Genomic DNA, 18,543 nt, shown 5'->3' on the forward strand with positions numbered 1-18,543 from the left:
TCTATCCACCACATTCGTTACCTCTGGGAGATTCTCTACATCATCACTGATCTGGTTTGAGTGTGCCTTTCTCTCCTCAGCCTGCTTCTTCTTCCACCCATGGCAGTCCTTCTTCAAGTGACCGGGCTTTTTACACCAAAAACATGAAAGGGACTCCTTCATTCCAGGGTTTTGACCCTTATATTAATCACCCTTCTGCTTCTTAAATTTTTGCTTGCTGAACTTTCTGATATTGAGAGACTCAGCAGCGTTTTCAGAGGGTTTGCTGCCTCCCTTTTGCAACTCCTTAGCCATTAGCGCCGCATGAACCTCACTATACGTGATCACCTTGTCCCTTCCATATAGGATAGCATCCCTTAGTTGATTGTAGGAGTCAGGAAGAGCATTCAACACCAAGATTGCTTTATCCTCATCAGCAATCTTGCAATCCACAGCTTCTAGATCATCTACAGACTTTGCAAAATCCTCAAGTTGTTCCACAATCGACTTATCCTCTGTGAAGCTGTATGAATATAACCTTCTCTTCATATATAGCCTATTAGCCAGAGATTTGGCTAGATAGACATCATCTAGCAGCTTTAAGATACCCGCAGCTGTTTTCTCTCCTTGCACTTCACACAAGACTTTGTCTCCAAGACAAAGAATAACTGCGCTATGCGCCTTAAGCTGCATCTCCTCGATCTTGGCCCGAGCTTTATCATCTAGCGCAGCATCTTTCCCCTTCCCATCTGATTCATCCGAAGCCAGAACCGAGGACAAGCCTTGCTGCACTAAAACCGCCCTCATCTTCATCTTCCACAAGCCATAATCGTTCCTTCCCCGTGAACTTTTCGACGTCGAGTCTTGCTGCCATCTTCACACCGCTTGATCGATCCAGAGCCTTCCCACAGACGGCGCCAATTGTAACAATGGATGATCAAGCATGCAGATCAAAACCCTAAAGCGAAGCTTGTTTTAACCGAAGACAAGATGAGAAAGAAGAGAGTATATTTTTGTGAAGAACTTGAACTGGAAATTTTATTATTGTAACTGCAGAAGATACTAAACAAACTAAGAATTACAAGCATTTATACTTGCTACACAACAAAGAAAGAATCAAGAAATTCTCTCAAGAATCGGTTGAAAAACCGCAGCTAACAAACGAGCTCCAAACGGCTAGTAGCCGTTAGTCTCAACTAACTTTCAAACTTCCACTTCTTGATCTTGTATTGTATGCTCCACTTGATCTTATCATGCATCCTCATTGCTTTGGAAAGCCTTATATTCATAACAGCTTTGTTGGCCGAATATCAGTAAATGCACAAGAATTTTAAAACTTTTGTAAACAATATATATCAAAAAGATATAAAGATAAAAGAACAAAACACATTTAGCACATAATATGAACACAACAATCTACAATCAGATGGCATCACCCATGCGTCTCGTACCGCATGTAGAACACATGACAAAGAAGCATGACAGTGACACACATTGAAATTTCATACTCGTCCTTACGACATAGGCCACATCTCCTATTCTTGGTTATGATTTGAAATCTAAGAGGGTGGTCATGAATACTGGAATTCATATACTGTCGTGTCCCATATTTGATGTTTCTAAACAAACCCGACGTAGCAGGAAAGCATTTGGGATCAAAGGATTGATCGCAGTCTCGGCAATGATACATCCAGCTTTTGGGGTTTATTTGGTCTTCACAGCTGCTGCAGTAGAACTCACCAGGACGGTTAACACGGGCATCATATGTCAACGGTAACAAGTGATTCTCCAATCTATGCTTATTTGTTGCTGGTAGCATCACACATTTACCACACACACTGAATCTACAACTATTGCATTTGTAGTGTCCCAATTGTATGGCTACATGCGCATTACAGTTAACACAGAAACCAACATCGTAATAACTCTCGCTTGTGACTAGCGTGAGATAACTGTGTCGCGGATGAGCTGCGTGTTTTATGGTGTTGGGTAGAGAAGCACACTTGATGTCTATTGTGTACCCACAATATTGATTGGTACACCTGTAGAAGAGCCCATTCGTATAGCTATTACAAACAAAACAATACATCCATTTTCTAGCATTTTTAAGTGTTAGGTTGTGATCTTTGAAAGGATGAATTGGAAGAGAAGGGCTGTGTAGTGGTAAGTTGAAGCAGGATAAATGGAGAAAGTAATTGCATTCATCACAACTCATGTAACCATGCTCATAGTAATCATCATCTTCGGTTTGCTTCTTTTCTTGTATAGACAGTGTGCACCCATCACATATTAATTCCCATCTTGGAATATTGTCAGGATCATCTTCATCATCTTCATCTATTTTGTACTGATCATGAGAAGACGATGAAGCTGAAGAAAATGTAGTAAAAGTTAGTAGATGAGGATGATTGGAGAAGCTATACTTGCCACCGATGTTGTGATTGTCATTATCATGATGAGGGATGGAAATCTGTTCTTTTTCTTTTTGTTGCTTAACGAATGGCCTGATCATCTCCTCATACAAGTCTTCTTTTGCTTTTGGGAATATGGTAACCTCTTTCTCATCATCATTTGCTTTTGCATTTTCATTGTCACTATCAAATCTGAATGAAACAATTAATTAATTATTTTTAGCACAAAAGCTAAGCATGCACCTTTACAAAAATGGTACTCCCTCCGTCCCAATAAAATTGAGTAATATTTCTTTTCGGGACGTTCCAATAAAGTTGAGTCATTTTCTTTTTTAACAAAAAATAAAACATGTAATTGCTTTTACTTTACTCCATCACATACTTTACTCTCTCTTATCTATCCTACTTTTTTTCTCTCATATTTAATTTTATTCTCATTTAACTCATTCAACACAATTTTTTAATCCTCGTGTCCAAAAGAAGTGACCCAACTTAGTTTGAACAAATAGAGTACTAATTAATAATACTTCATTCGTCCCAAAATAGTTGGGGCATAAGATTCAAGAAAACGGGCATAATAAAGTAGATAAACAAAGATAGAATTTAGTATGAGATGGAACAAAATATTAAGTGAGATAAAGTGTGATGCTTTTTGCCAAAAAAGAGAGTAAGAAGTATTACTTGGAGGCTACACATTTGAGATGGACGACATATCTGCAAAGGTGGCAATGATAGACCCAACGTCTCAACGACAAAGTTGAGTTGCACATCCCACAATCAAATTCATATCGGATGTACTCAGACGGAGGAGAAAAGGCGAGGGAAAGAGCATGGTGATGATGAGGGAAGTCTGCAGACGGTGGGAGGAGTGCGCAACTCTCGTGTATGGAGTAGTCGCAACCAGTGCAGATGTAGGAGTCCCCCTGTTGAGTGACACCACATGCATCGCAGGGGAATGGACACCACCTCGTTTTCTTTGAAAAACGTAACTCATGTTGAGGGTGGCTCGGATGCTTTATTCGTCGCTGCTTTTCTTTCTTATCATTACCAACATCATCTGCACATGGCATGTGGATCCACAATCCATCACTGCATCCGTAGCTTAACCCGGACACACCCTGTTTACAAACTACACATTTTATTAATCCATGAAGTTTGCGTGGAACTACCTGGAGTGTGAGAGGGTGTGAAGGATGCTTAATCTCTCGCGGCATTTCCATGCATTCTTTGTGTAACAACTTACGAAATCCACACTTGAGGCTACAACCGTAAGTTGCATCTCCGGGTAAAATGAATCTCCAACAACCAGAGCACCAAGAGTTGTGACCCCTTTCGTTGACCGAGTATGGGATCAGACTCATCGGGTGTTCATGAACCACATGAGTATAACTCTCAAGCTCCATTTGTCTATCTTTTTTTTAGCAAATTTTCTTCTTTTTCTCTCTCTTTTAATGACATCTCACATTGGAAAAGATAACGCTAACTCTTACATATATATATTGAGTAATGCAGACTTGGAGTGTGAGAAAAGAATAGATACCACTATACAATACAAATTAGTCAGTTATAACAAGTCTCTAAAACTCAATCATAATATTCTTATTTTTGCTTTAAATGGACGTTTACAAAAAATCTCTTCCTCTATTTTAGTACTTTATTTTTATCTTAACATTTGTTTTCCTTTTTCCCTATTTTTATCACTGCTCACTGGAAAAGATAATACTCATATAAATACATTGAGTAGTAACAGAATCATGCAAACTTTGAGCTCGAGCAAAGAGAAAATAAAAGGTTCACACATTCTTTTCTTGGACACATTAAAGGTATCTTAGATTCTTAATAAAAAACATATTCTGATACAAAGAGTTATTTAGTTTTTAATATCAACGTATTAGCTATGAAAAATAGTACGATACTTTGGATCGAAACAATAGTTTTAGCATTATATATTGACGACTTTGATCAGAACCGAAAAGAAAATATGTTAACAAGATTCCGGCGTTGCGATTGCGATAGGTGGAGGATAAAAGGGAGTCGCGGGAGCTTTGCCCGTCGATCAAACCAAGAACAAAGATTAACAGAAAAGTAAAATGCAAAAATGGAAAATAAGTTTATAATATTTCTTCATTGATGGAAAGGAATAACAAAGGCTCATATTTATAGAATAACCTAACTTAATTATCAAGAAATAGGAAAGATATGTTAAATCAATAATATATGGAATAATGGAGATATGAGGATATTAAGATATATTCGTATCAAAATATATGAGCAATATGTTTAAATCAAATAATTAAATGCGTGGAAGGTATTATAATCTATAAATATAATTAGTTAATTTGAATTTCAGTTAATATAATTAGATGCTACGGATAATCATATCAAGATAAAGAAATCAAAATGTATGTTAAATGGCTAAGAAGAAGAAGGATTTTGGTAAAAGGCTTTATTATTTTCTTCAACAATATGACACCCTTATATAGGGCATTACAAAGCTTGTGCTACAAGTATTCTTGGGCACCAAGCTAATTTATTCTTGGGCACCAAGCTCATGTATTTCTTAGCCTCTAAGCTAATGTATTTCTTAGCCTCCAAGCTAATACAAAGCTTATCCTATAAGCTTATACCTTTCTTTTTCTAACACTCCCCTCAAATTGAAAGTGGGATCCCCGATACTCAATTTGTCAAGAACTCCTTCAAGGCTCCTTGAGCTAACTGCCTTGGTCAGTATATCTGCTAGTTGATCTTCAGAACGTACAAAAGGGAATTCAACCACTCCTTCTTCAATTTTTTCCTTGATGAAGAGTCTATCCACCTCAACGTGCTTTGTTCGGTCATGTTGGACTGGATTCTCTGAAATGCTTATGGCGGCTTTGTTGTCGCAATATAACTGACTCTTACTTGGAATATAATCAAACCCTGTCATCAATTTCCTCAACCACATGATCTCGGTCAGACCACTCTTAATTCCTCTGAATTCTGCCTCTGCACTAGACAGGGCTACCACCTTCTACTTCTTAATCTTCCACGTTACCAAGTTTCCTCCAACGAATGTAAAGTAGCCTGAAGTCGACCTTCTATCCACTGGATTACCTGCCCAATCTGCATCAGTATACCCATGGATGTCTAAGTCTCTATTTTTCTTAAACACTATTCCGTGTCCGACGGTTCCCTTCAAATATCAAACTATTCTTAGTGCAGCTTCTAAGTGTTCGGCCTGGGGTTGATGCATAAATTGACTTACAACCCCTACAGCATAAGCGATGTCAGGTCTAGTGTGAGATAAATCCTTCATCTCAAATTCTTTGAAAAGCTTCTCCTTCAAATTCTCAATTTCCTTTGCTTCATCGCCTGTAATAATCATGTCATCAACGTACACAATTAAACAGGTAGTCTTTCCCTCGTGCCTTTTCAGGAACAGTGTATGATCTGAATTGCTTTGCATGTATCCATAGCTCTTCATTGCGTCTGCAAATCTACCAAACCAGACTCTCAGTGACTGCTTTAGCCCATACAGAGTCTTCCTCAATCGGCATCCTTCACCTGCCTTGAACTCATCAGAGAAGCCTGGTGGCGCCTCTATATATATTTCCTTTTTCAACTCCCCATGAAGAAAGGCGTTAGTGACGTCGAACTAGTACAGTGGCCAATCTCGATTGGCTGCAATGGAAAGTAGTACTCGGACTGTATCCATCTTAGCTACAGGAGAGAACGTTTCTGAGTAGTCTATTCCATAAGTCTGAGTGTACCCTTTAGCCACCAGTCGAGCTTTATACCGCTCGATACTTCCATCCGGTCTCCGCTTAATGGTGAACACCCATCTGCACCCAACTGGTTTCTTTCATTCGGGGAGTATACACTTGTCCCATGTGTGGTTACGCATTAAAACATCTATCTCCTTTTTCATAGCTTCTCTCCAATGCTTGTTCCTCATCGCTTCATCGGCTGACTGTGGGATTTCCTCCTCGTCGTAGAGTGCTTCCTCGAACGCCTGAGCCATCTCAGTCAGGTGCCCTTTTGCCAAGTTAGCAACAGAGTATCTTTCCTTTCTGTTGATTCTTTCTGGACTGTACCTCTTTGGTGGTACTCCCCTGTTTGCCCTTGGAGGTAGTATATATCTCCCAGTGTCAGGATCGACTCCCTCAACTTCATCCATTTCAACTTCTTTAGGTTGATCACTATTCTCCCCCTGAGTCTCATCCACAACACTAGTTCCAGTAATCTCATTGACAGGGGCAAGAGTACTTACATTCGATATCAGGAGCGGAGAGTCACTACTAGGACTTGTGTCACCTGTCGCTTCAGTCTGCACCACGTCAGAGACTTGTCCAGCGGAGTTGCGTACTGCTTCCTCTGGTAGGTCCACTTCTGGTACACTTGGCATTGACACCCAGCTTAGTGGGTCACTATTAGGTGTCCTAATATCACCCTCCCCCTGACCGCTAAGGTAGGTATAGAAGTACTCTGATTAAAGAAAGTCACAATTCATGGTCGTATACATACGATTAGATTTAGGATCAAAGCATCTATAACCCTTTTGGTTCACCCCGTAACCCACAAATACACATTTAATAGCGCATGGGGATAATTTTGTTCGTTCATGTTTTGGTATATGGACAAAGACGGAGCAGCCAAAGATCCGAGGTTTTAGGGAAAGATGTTGAGGAATGGTCGTGTATAGGGCTAGGGTATCGACTGGCGTTTGAAACTTTAGGATATGGGTAGGTAGCCGATTTAGAAGGTAAGCGGAAGTGGCGAGGGCTTCAGGCCAGAAGGTCTTTGGGACTTGTGATTCAATGAGTATGGCACGGGTCATTTCTAGTAGGATTCTATTTTTCCTTTCGGCTACCCCATTTTGTTCTGGAGTGTGGGCACAGGTGGTTTGGTGTATCATTCCCTTTTCTAGGATGAACTGTTTCATTTTGGAATTGACAAACTCCCCCCCCCCCATTATCAGATCGAAGGGTTTTGATGGGTTTTTGGTATTGTGTTTGGACAAGATTATAGAAGTGGACAAAGTTTTTGAAAACTTCAGATTTATGCTTCATAAAGTATACCCAAGTCATACGGGTACAATCGTCAACAAAGATAAGAAAGTATCTAAAGCCTTGTCCCCCCAACTACTGGTGCGGGCCCCCAAACATCAGAATGTATTAAATCAAAAATAGATTTAGTACGAGAATTACTCAACAAATAGGGGTTTATATGGCTTTTAGCTAAAACACAAGTTTCACAATACATGCTCGATTTTGAGGTTATATTAGGAAATAACATTTTTAAATAACCCGGAGAAGGATGTCCTAGGCGTCGGTGCCAAAGCCAAGCTTCCCTATCAGCAGACCCGTGAGTTAGCATGGCAGCTCCTTTTTGGGCTATCTCATCCACGTAGTACAGCCCGTTACTTTCAGTGCCACGCCCAATAATCTCTCCGGTCCTGATATCCTGCAGTAGACAGAAATTCGGTTGCATTAGCAGTGTGCAATTTAATACCCGAGTCACATGACTGATTGACAGTAGTTTATGGGAAAGTAAGGGAACATGCAAACAATTAGATAATTCTAAAGTTGGAGAAATCTTCACAGTCCCTGCCCCCTTTACAACCGTAAAATCCCCACTAGCAGTCTGAATATGAGATAGGTAAGGCTTGTGAGTTTTAGAAATATCTGACTCATCATAAGTCATAGTGTCAGTGGCCCCGCAATCAAAAATCCACCTATTGATTTTTCCAATACCTGCAGACATAGCACATGCTGTCCCAAAATTTTCTAGGACTTGAAACCTATTTTTACATTCAATGGGGGTTGATTTATAGCTTTCGAGCATGTTGGGGTTTATTTTAGAATTTCGAAATTTTATTGGGGCCAAATCAAACATATTTTCATCATGAGGTATATTTTGTAAAGGTAAGGAAGGCCGAGGGTTAGGTTGCAAACCTAACCCTAATACCGCGTTACCTCCCGCCGTTTCCTCATTTCCTCTTCGTCGGATTTGGTTCCTCCAGGGGCGAACTGCCCGATTCCGGCTGTTCTCGGTGGTGCGCCGATCAACTGCTCGTTGCCCCGGGTATGAGTAGCCGTGTCACGGCTGCCCTCGGTGGCGGCGAGGGTTGTGATTCCTCCATCCGTTCCAACAGCCGCGGCGGCGTGGCCTTTGCTTCACGGTGGCCGAGTAGCCGCCGATTTGTGCTTCAACTCCCACCATTCCGGATACCCCACCAATTCAAAGCATTGCTCTCTTGTGTGCTTGCGTTTTCCACAATTGGTACAAACCAATTTGGATCTATCATCATCCGTTCTTCGCTCCTCGGATGTCCGTTGGTTCCATCCCCCATTTCTGCTACTGCCACCACGGCTTGGAGCGGTGGAGTGATTTGGCCTCCTCGCCATGAATAGCCCTGCTCCGATTCCGTCTCCTGGGGGTTTTCCGTCTATAGGACGGAGAATTTCCGATCGGGCATCTTCCCGCTTCGCTATGTTGTACGCTTGCTAGGCTGAGGGAAGTGGTTCCATTTTTAACACCTCTCTCTTTACGATTTCATACTTGTCATCCAATGCCGTAAGAAACTGATATAGTCTGTTTTGTTTAGTTTCTTCATTGTGGATCTGTATATCATCAGGGCATTTCATCCGGTTGGGCCTCTTTTGGTCAATTGTTGTCCATATCTCATTGAGATCGTTCCACACTTCCTCCAGTGTGGTGTTCCCCTGTTTTAGAGTGCTTGCCCTACGGTGTAGATTGTATATCTGTAACGAATCTCCACCGCTTTTGTATGTTACGGCCAGGCTGTCCCATATGTGCTTCGCCGTCGGTTGTTGAGCCTTTCGGCTGACCAATTTGGTCTCGATATTTTGAACTAGCCACGTAAATACACAATGGTCGGCTTCCTGCCATTGTGTAAACGTTGGATCTGTTCTTGCTGGTGGGGATGGGACTCCAGTGATGTGAGATACCATCCCCCTTCCGCTAATCGCATTGTGCATCAGGATGGACCATACCGGATAGTTCTCTCCGTTGAGTTTAAACCCTACTGTCAAGGGTTGAGAATCGGTCTTGTATATTGGTTTTTCTGGTTTGTCGGGATTTTCTGGTGGTTGGTTTTGCATGAGGCTTTTTCGCATGAAATTTGAAAAGAGACGTGCAAACTCATCCGCTTCGGATGAGTTCGGGTCGCCGGTGATCACCTTTTCAGTTTCTGACATTTCTGCCTTTTACAGGTTCTTGGCCAAGAGGTTGGGAGAGGTTTAAGAGCGATGATGAGATTGATTCTGAGCTCCAAGAATCGTTGCTTGCTCTGATGCCATGTTAAATGGCTAAGAAGAAGAATGATTTTGGTAAAAGGCTTTATTATTTTCTTCAACAATATGACACCCTTATATAGGGCATTACAAAGCTTGTGCTACAAGTATTCTTGGGCACCAAGCTAATATATTCTTGGGCACCAAGCTCATGTATTTCTTAGCCTCCAAGCTAATGTATTTCTTAGCCTCCAAGCTAATACAAAGCTTATCCTACAAGCTTATACCTTTCTTTTCTAACAATGTAAACATCTTATAAAAATGAGATATGCTTTCTTTTTTTTTTGATTTTCTGTTTCTAAATATATCATATATTCTCATTTTTGTTTTAATTGATTCTATTTTGTAAAATACGAAAATTACAAAATGAGATTGCTTTTTTAGGACAGAGGGATACTAGATAATTTGGATCGAAACAATAGTTTTTAGCATTATATTGATGACTTTAATCGACATGGAAATGTGACATTAATTAAACCCGGGCTTCAAATTTTCTTTTCGAAAAAACATACACAAGAACAACAGTAAATACACAAGAATTATAAATATTTTGTATACAATATTAATGAAATACTACAATATACACAAAACAACACACATTTAGCACATAACATAAACACAGCAATTTACATATGCACGCGATCGGATGGCTCATTGTCATTGGCATACCCATGTGCATCAGACCGCATGATTTACACACGTCAAAGAAGCATAGCGCACATTGAAATCAAGGCTCATCATAGTAATTATAATGACATGGTCACATTTCTATTTGTTGGTTTCGATTTGAAATCTAAGAGGGTGATCATGAATACTGGAAATCTCGTACTGCTTTGTCCCATATTTGATGTTTCTGTTCCAACCCGATGTAGCAGGAAAGCAATGGTAATGAATAGATTGATTGCAGTCTCAACAATGATACATCCATCTCATGAGGGCCATTTGGCCCTCGTAGCTGTTGCAGTAGAACTCGCCAGCAGTGGCGGATCCAGGATTTTCAATCTGGGGGTGCGATAAACAGTTATAACAATTTAGAGTTTCAAAATTGTACCGATGCTTTAATCATTTGATATCGTTTTTTCGATAATAAACATCATTATATATATAAATTAGAATATATTTGAAAGAGTGAAATATTAAAAATGCATTAAAATAAATTAAATTGTTTAGCAAAGGATCGAGAAATAATAAAGATAATATAAATGCATGATAAGAGAATCAAACAATGTTTATAAGAGAATATTAAATAAATTAATTAGGAGTTTTTGAATGTACAATAACAAAAATATAAACAAAATTAAATGCATTCAAAACATTAAAATACTTAACATGACAAAACATGGAAAATTTGATTCATTAGCAAAACTATCATATACAAGAAATGTTATAACACATAAAGAGATAATTAAAAGAAAGAAGGACACTGAACATGGCACAAAAGAAACTGTCTTCCATTGGATTCGCTACCCAGTCTACAGGATGGTAAGGTAACATGTCTACCACTGCACCACTCAGGGGCGGACGCAGAAAAAATTGACTGTAAGGGCTGGACTTCACTATATATTTTTTCACGGTCAAACATAATATATATATATATATATATAATTATACAATATAAAAATCGTAAAAACTATAAAATGCATATATATTTAATACGAAGTAGTCCAAAATATATCTAATAAAAATAACATGTCATAGTTGCGGTTTTACGTCTAAAGCGATGGCAACTGAATTCTACGCGTTCTCATCGATTGAAAACGTTGCAAGATTTTTTCATTATCAATCGTTGAAAACAGGTCCTTCTCAATGTACACAATTAAACTATCATTCATCCACTCATCTCCCATCCGATTTCGCAAGTCGGTCTTGATAGTCTTCATTGCAGAAAATGCTCTCTCAACAGAAGCAGTAGCAACAGGTAAAACCAATGCCAACTCCATAATCCGATAAACCAACGGAAAAACCAAATGCTTACCACTTTTGACCATTTCCGTAGCAACGTCTCCTAAGTTGCTTAAGGCAGCAAATTGAGGATCACATCGTACATTAGCAATAAAATTACTAAGTTGAAGTGGAAGCCGTTAACAATCAATTGCAGAGAAGTCCTCGTGATATAAAGTAGCAAGACGGATTACTTGATCATCATTGAATCGAGAGAAAGAATTTCTTGGATCAAGACATGATATGCATCCTAGCAACTCGGTGCTAGCTTCAGAAAATCGATTATCCATCTCTTGTATAGTTAAATCAACCACCTTGACATTGCAACCACAATAACATAAATTATAATATATATATATAAGACATGAATAGGAATATTATAGTACCTGATTAAAAATCTCTACACGATAATGATGCAAATTCGTGATCAACTCTGCTCCATACTTCTTATAACCACGGCGTGGTATAATTTCATCCATATCAACTTGTGAAATATTATGCAATTCACAAAACTTTGTTGCTTGATCATGTATGTCTTCCCATCCATTCTCTCTAAAACTTTGCAACTGATGTTTCACACTTTGGATCAATGATATGGCTTGAATAATATTTTGATCTTTCTTTTGCAAGGCAATGGATAATTCATTGGTTATTCCCAATAAATGTTTCATCAAATGTTAAGTTCACTAAACCATAGAAGCAACTCAATAAAATTACCTCGATTTGAAGAACTACTTGACTCATCATGTCCACGAAAAGATAATCCTTGCTTTAAGAGAAACCGAGTCACATTCAATGAGACTGTCAACCGAATGCGATATGCAACTTCCATCTCACGGGTATTTGACCGTAATATACTTGCCACACTGTTCCTTTGATCTTGAAAAGCTTCGAACTGAATTCTAGCATTATTATGACAACTATTCACGCCTCCAACATGATAATTGAATCTTTCTAATGCATTTTTCCAGTTGCTACAACCTGTCTTTGTAAAAGCATCATCTGATTGTCGACCCCCTTTATCTGATTTCTTGAAAAGGTAGCACCAAAAGCAAAAAGCCGCATCCTTTGATACACTATACTCTAACCATGTATACCTTTTAAACCAAATATCTTGAAAACTTCTTTCTTGATCACCATATTTCTTTTTTTCATACTTATGTCCAATTGGTTGACAAGGGCCCATATTCAAGTACTCTCTTCGTACTCTATCTCGAATTGAAACATCGAACTCTTCAATTGGCTTGCGTTTTCCCGGATCACCAACAATATCATTCAAGTTCAACCCAACTTCTCTTCGGGGCTGATTTTCCATTGCTTCAACAATGGGTTCACTTGGAGAAGAAAATTCATCACGACACTTTTTTTTAAAGAAGCGTTCCATCCTCTACGGTCAATCTAAGCAAAAACGAGAGAAGTACAATATTAGTTTATATACATAACTCCATAAGATATAAAGATGCTATCAACATTCACTAATATAAATTGTATTCTATACGACAATCACAAATATTAGCTTGCAATTAACCATTGTTATAACTTTTTTAGCTTGCAACTATTCTATCAAAATTTTACAAAAACAAGAAATAGAATATAATATTAACAACTTTAATAAAATCCTTACCTCTTTGTGAAGAATTTGAATATTAATTTCTCTAAAGTTTCAAAGACTCAAAACCCCACTTTTATAAAATGGTGTTGTTTCTGTTTCGGCGCCCTCTGTAAACTTCAAAATGAAACCCTCTGTTTCTCCTTTTTAATTTTTAAAATCTAAAAACCGTGTGGGCTGTGGGCCAACTAAAATGTAATCTCCTTTACTAAAATTTAATACAAAAACGTGTTCAACTTTTAAAAGCAACCACACTTTTACAATACACTCTTTTTTACAAGTTACGAGCCTGACAAACATTTAAAGTGGGGTCCATGTGATTATTACTTTTATATTAATTTATATATGAAAATAGTCTTCTTCTTCTTCCTTACTTCTCCAACACCATTGTTACGTTTCTTCTCTAGATTTTAACTTTTCCTTTCTTTAATTTTCAGCCCCGTACAGTTATGCATCTAAAATAATTTGTTCTTCGGTAGCATAATTTTGATAAGGGCTTAACATAATTTTTTAAAATTTTAAAAATTTTGAAAGTAGAAAAAAAAAAAAATTGGGTAATGGCTTCAGCCCTACCCTCTTTGTATATGTGTCCGCCCCTGGCACCACTACTAGCACTTTGTTTTGCTCGTACCCCTTTGTTCTCACTTAAATCCGCCACTGCTCGCCAGGACGATTAGCATGGGCATCATATGTCAATGACAACAAGTGATTCTCCAATCTATGCTTATTTGTTGCTGGTAGCATCACACATTTACCACATACACTGAATCTACAACTATTGCATTTGAAGTTCCCCTTTAGTGCGTATCTACACATATAACAGTTGGGACAAAAACAAAAATCATAAATATTCTCGATTGGTACTAGCTTGAGATAATTATGTCGTGGATGAGCTGCGTGTTTGATGGTGTTAGGTAGAGAAGCACACTGGATGTCTATTTTGTAGCCACAATGTTGATTGGTACAAGTATAGAAGTGCCCATTTGTAAAACCATCACAAACAGCACTTGACTCTATCCAACATGTTAGCTTGCCGGCACTTTGAAGCATTAGGATGTGATCTTTGAGAGAATGAATTGGAAGAGAGGGGATGTGTAGTGGTAAGTTGAAGCAGGAAAAATGGGGAAAGTATTTGCATTCATCACAACTCGTGTAACCATTCTCATACTCATCATCATCATCTGATTGCTTCTTTTCATGTATAGGCAGCGTGCACCCATCCCATATTAATTTCCATCTTGAAATATTGTCAATATCATCTTCATTGTCTTTATCTCTGTTGTTGTGATCATGAGATGATGATGATGATGATGATGAAGGGGACGATGAAGCCGTGAGGGTGTTTGGAGAAAATCTAGTAAAAGTTAGATCATGAGGGTGTTTGGAGAAATTGTACTTGCCACCGATGTTGTGATTGTCATGATCATGAAGAGGGTCTGATCATCTCTTCATTCATGTCTACTACTGCTATTGGAAACTTGGTAGCCTCTTTCTCATCATCATCAGTCCATTTGCATTTCATTTTCATTGTCATTATCAAATCGGTTAGAAAATCAACCAAAACTTTTGATTAAATATTTTAACCCCAAAAATGGTAAGAGTAATCAGTTGAGGTATTTTTTTTAATATACTAGTATTTTAGAAAATGGCGTTTAGTGAGTTATGTTGAGAAAGATTAAAGAAAATAAATGAAAAGTAAATATGCGAAGAAAGAGTAAAGCACTCCAATCTGAGGAAAAATTAGTTTCAAGCAATTTCAGCAGAGGTATGTGTTGATATCCGACCAATTTGGTGGTCAGTTGTCTTGGGTCTATTTCCCCGGTGCAACTTCGTCGGACCTCTGGGTTGGCGATGTGATAGAATAATAGACCTAATAATCAATTTTAACTAATAGTATATGAAAATTTTATGAAACCTAATTTGATTAGTGAATCCTAATATAACAATTTCATAAGTAAGTTTGGAAACTAGATATTCGAATCCAAGATAAAAGGTAATATTTGGATTCAAACGGAACACATAAAAGGTGAAATAGCATGTTATATCTCAAGTGAGTAACTAGAAAGAATCAATTTTCCTACGAAAGCACTACATTTTAAGATACTACAAAATTTGTGATAATCAGCTTTCTCACAAATTCATATTATTAGTGGTTACATTCAAACTCAACCAAAAAAAAAACACAGGAACTAGAAGTATATACTCCCTCCGTCCGCTATTAAATGTCTCAGTTTTCATTTTTCATCCGTCCGCTAATAAATACCTCCCTCCGTCCCGCACTACTCGCACTTATTTCCTTTTTGGGCGTCCCAAGTTACTTGCACTCTTTCCATTTTTAGTAAAAAATTTCACCTACAGCCGTCATTTTTTACTTTCCTATACACTCATTCCTTAATCTCCGAGCCGAAAAGGAAATGAGCGAGTAGCCCGGGACGGAGGGAGTATATTATTTCACTTTTACTATATTTAATAAGTGGACCATGAATTCCACTAATTCATTCTATTTATATTTTATTATAAAATAAATACATAAAAATAGGACTCCGACTCTACTAACTTTTTATAATTTGCTTTATTTTATAAAGTCAAACAATTTCTTAAAAGTCGTGCTGATTAAATATGAGACATTTAATCATGGACGGAGGAAGTAGTTACCAAAGAATACTCATTGGCATCACATACAATGAAAACAAACCACTTGCAAAGCGGCTCAACTCAATTGGAACAAACATCTTATCGCACGACCACCTTGTTTAATTTAAATCTCTTTGTAAAAAAGAGATCCCTCACCCAAAGCGGCGACCACGACAGAAATCTAAACAACCCGGTCATGTGACCGTATACGATCGTCTTTGGTGGACTTGAACTCAAGACCTGTCTCGCCACATGCCTGGCAAACACGGCCGCATCCATGGACTTGCCACTCTGCGACGCCTCGGCCCTCTCCGTTATAGATTTGCTAAAACTCTTATATATTTTCCACTCACAATCCTTCAATCGCTCCACGTTATTACTCCCAAAGCTCGACCGCACCGCCCCGGGCAGCACCAGCACCACATTGACCCCAAACGGCCTGAGCTCGACCCGAAGCGCGTGGGACATCGCGTGGACATACGCCTTTGTGGCGCAGTACGAGCCCGCCCACGGGGTCGGCACTCGGCCAACCACGCTCCCCACGTTCACGATGGTCCCGCCTCCGCGCGCCACCATGTGGGGGACCACGCGCTGGGCCATCCGCAGCTGGCCGAGCGCGTTGATCTCGTACGCCTTCCGCACGGCGTCGAGGGGGAGCTTGGCCAGTGGGCCCGGGCTCCCGATCCCGGCGTTGTTGATCAAGATGTCGATCTTGCCGCGCCGGGATATCACGAGGTCCACGGCGCTCGCGACGCTGGAGTCCGAGGAGACGTCGAGCTCGAGGGTCTCGACGTTGTCTTCGGACTGCAGGTCGGCGAGGTCGGGGAGGCGGTGGGAGACGTCGGAGGCGAAGACGGAACAGTTGAGATCGGCGAAGGCCTTGCAGTAGTCGTAGCCAATGCCGCCTTTGCCGCAGCCTGTGATCAGAACGACCTTGCGCTCCTCGGTCATGGTTTTACTTCTTTGGTGGAGAAATATTGGGTGTAAAATATTTATAGAATCAATATTTTGAATATTCTGCGGTTATTCTTGGTTGGCCGGCGGCGATGCATATGTATGGGTATGAATATGAATATGATGAGTGTAAAACAAATAGTAAAAAACAACAGAGAGGCTAAATTGACACATGTTGTCTTCGCATAAAATCCGGCCAACTAGCATTGGTTGTTTTAGCAGCATCAATTCCTAGTGAATTATACAATTATCAAAGTTTACTAAAATGCACGGTTTTAATTGGGTTGAATAATGTTGGGTAAGTTGGGGGCACTTTTTAAGTATATGGTATAGGATGTGATTGATTAGGATTTATTGGCTAGGATTACGCGGAAGGTGAAGGGTTGATTTTATGATTTATGACCCAGAGCAGTGATAAAATGCAAACTTAAATACTGTACAACTTCAAACTATGATCTAGACCGTTAAAAAGTGTTAACAGATGACAAAATAACAACAAAAAAAGTCAACACAATGTCAACACAGCATCAACCGTTGACATTGTGTTGACATTTTTTGTTGCTATTATTTAATCATCTATTGACATTTTATAACGGTTCAGATCATAGTTTGAAGTTTGTACAATATTTAGAGTTGCATTTGATTACATCCCTTATGACCCATATACTAGGAGTTTCTTTATAGAGTGCATTAATCACTTTAAATTAGTAATAAAGATAAAAATTAGTCTGCTAATATAATAAATGAAAGAATGAACATTTATTTTTGTCCGCGAACTTTGCTAAGGTATCACTTTTAGTTCGTAACATTTGAAAATATTTTCTGAGGTCCATTAACTTCGGTGCTATATTGTTTGAGCTACTTTTTCACTATTTCAAACATTTTTAGACGAAAATACCATCAAGCACATTAGGATTTATTCTCTTATTTGACAATATATGTAATTCTTGAAAGTGCTCGGAAATTACTCGGAAGGTGCTCGAAAAGTTCGAGCACATATTGGTACTTGGAATCGTTTACTAGGTAAATACTACTATGTTTAAAAAAAATTAAGTATGTTTTGGTATTGCCTTTAATGTATGTTATTTTGTTATTTTATTTTATTTTATTTGATAACAGAAAAATAGTGGTGAAAATGAATATATGCGGATTTTAAAGGCGGAATTTATGGCACTATTGCAGATGTTGGGGTTGGAAAATAAAATGTTGATATGACGGGAGAAAAATAGGAATGAGTGGATTTATAGGGCAGGTTTTAAGGGCTTCAAAAATATTTTGTGATCCATCACATTTAGATTCAATTTTGGGTCACGACTTTGGCTCACGAACTTAGGTCACGAATTGGCTCACGTATTAATATCAGCACATACCACAACACATGTCAGAAGCCTTTTAGGGAAAAAAATGTCTAAGATATTTAGCATTTTTTGAATGTTACTTTTCCTAAGGCAGCGGTGATTTTTATAAAGCGATGAGAATAAATATGCATAGTTTTACAGATATATAGTGTAAAAGATATATATTTGAATATTGTAATATGAAGAGATAAGAGATAGCTTTTGTTCTAAACATTGAAATGAATTTTTAGTTTTAACAAATTTTAAAAAAAATGTGATACTTCAGATGGAGTACGTATTAGAGATTTGAACTTAATTTAATGGGAGGATAGATTGGCCGGGTCAAATTTGGATTATATATTTCTATTCATTTTGAATTGTTC

At 38.6% G+C, this 18,543-nt stretch overlaps 3 protein-coding genes across 3 annotated transcripts; all 3 read right to left on the reverse strand.

The window, feature by feature from the left end:
* Positions 1–1,049: 1,049 nt before the first annotated feature.
* LOC121760211 lies at positions 1,050–3,836 on the reverse strand. Its single transcript, XM_042155856.1, has 2 exons — positions 3,072–3,836; positions 1,050–2,582 (listed from the first exon to the last, which is right to left on the reverse strand). Exons 1-2 carry the CDS (start codon positions 3,791–3,793, stop codon positions 1,412–1,414), a joined length of 1,893 nt encoding a protein of 630 aa, XP_042011790.1. The 5' UTR covers positions 3,794–3,836; the 3' UTR covers positions 1,050–1,411.
* An 8,460-nt stretch (positions 3,837–12,296) lies between these two features.
* Positions 12,297–12,941, reverse strand: LOC121760651 (zinc finger MYM-type protein 1-like). The gene has a single exon (XM_042156291.1). The coding sequence runs from the start codon at positions 12,939–12,941 to the stop codon at positions 12,297–12,299; it is 645 nt and encodes a 214-aa protein (XP_042012225.1).
* A 3,027-nt stretch (positions 12,942–15,968) lies between these two features.
* Positions 15,969–16,983, reverse strand: LOC121760652 (short-chain dehydrogenase ptmH-like). Its single transcript, XM_042156292.1, has one exon. The coding sequence runs from the start codon at positions 16,818–16,820 to the stop codon at positions 15,969–15,971; it is 852 nt and encodes a 283-aa protein (XP_042012226.1). The 5' UTR covers positions 16,821–16,983.
* Positions 16,984–18,543: the final 1,560 nt, after the last annotated feature.

Source organism: Salvia splendens, chromosome 13 (genome assembly GCF_004379255.2).
Source record: "Salvia splendens isolate huo1 chromosome 13, SspV2, whole genome shotgun sequence".
NCBI lineage: Eukaryota > Viridiplantae > Streptophyta > Magnoliopsida > Lamiales > Lamiaceae > Salvia > Salvia splendens.

What these genes read in the sequence shown, in the direction of transcription:
- LOC121760211 (XM_042155856.1), bottom strand. Translation starts at nt 3,793, where the DNA reads ATGGAGCTTGAGAGTTATACTCATGTGGTTCATGAACACCCGATGAGT. An exon ending in CTCAAATGTGTAGCCTCCAA is followed by an intron (nt 2,583 to 3,071) that starts GTAATACTTCTT and finishes TGTTTCATTCAG; the next exon opens with ATTTGATAGTGACAATGAAA.
- LOC121760651 (XM_042156291.1), bottom strand. Translation starts at nt 12,941, where the DNA reads ATGGAAAATCAGCCCCGAAGAGAAGTTGGGTTGAACTTGAATGATATT.
- LOC121760652 (XM_042156292.1), bottom strand. Translation starts at nt 16,820, where the DNA reads ATGACCGAGGAGCGCAAGGTCGTTCTGATCACAGGCTGCGGCAAAGGC.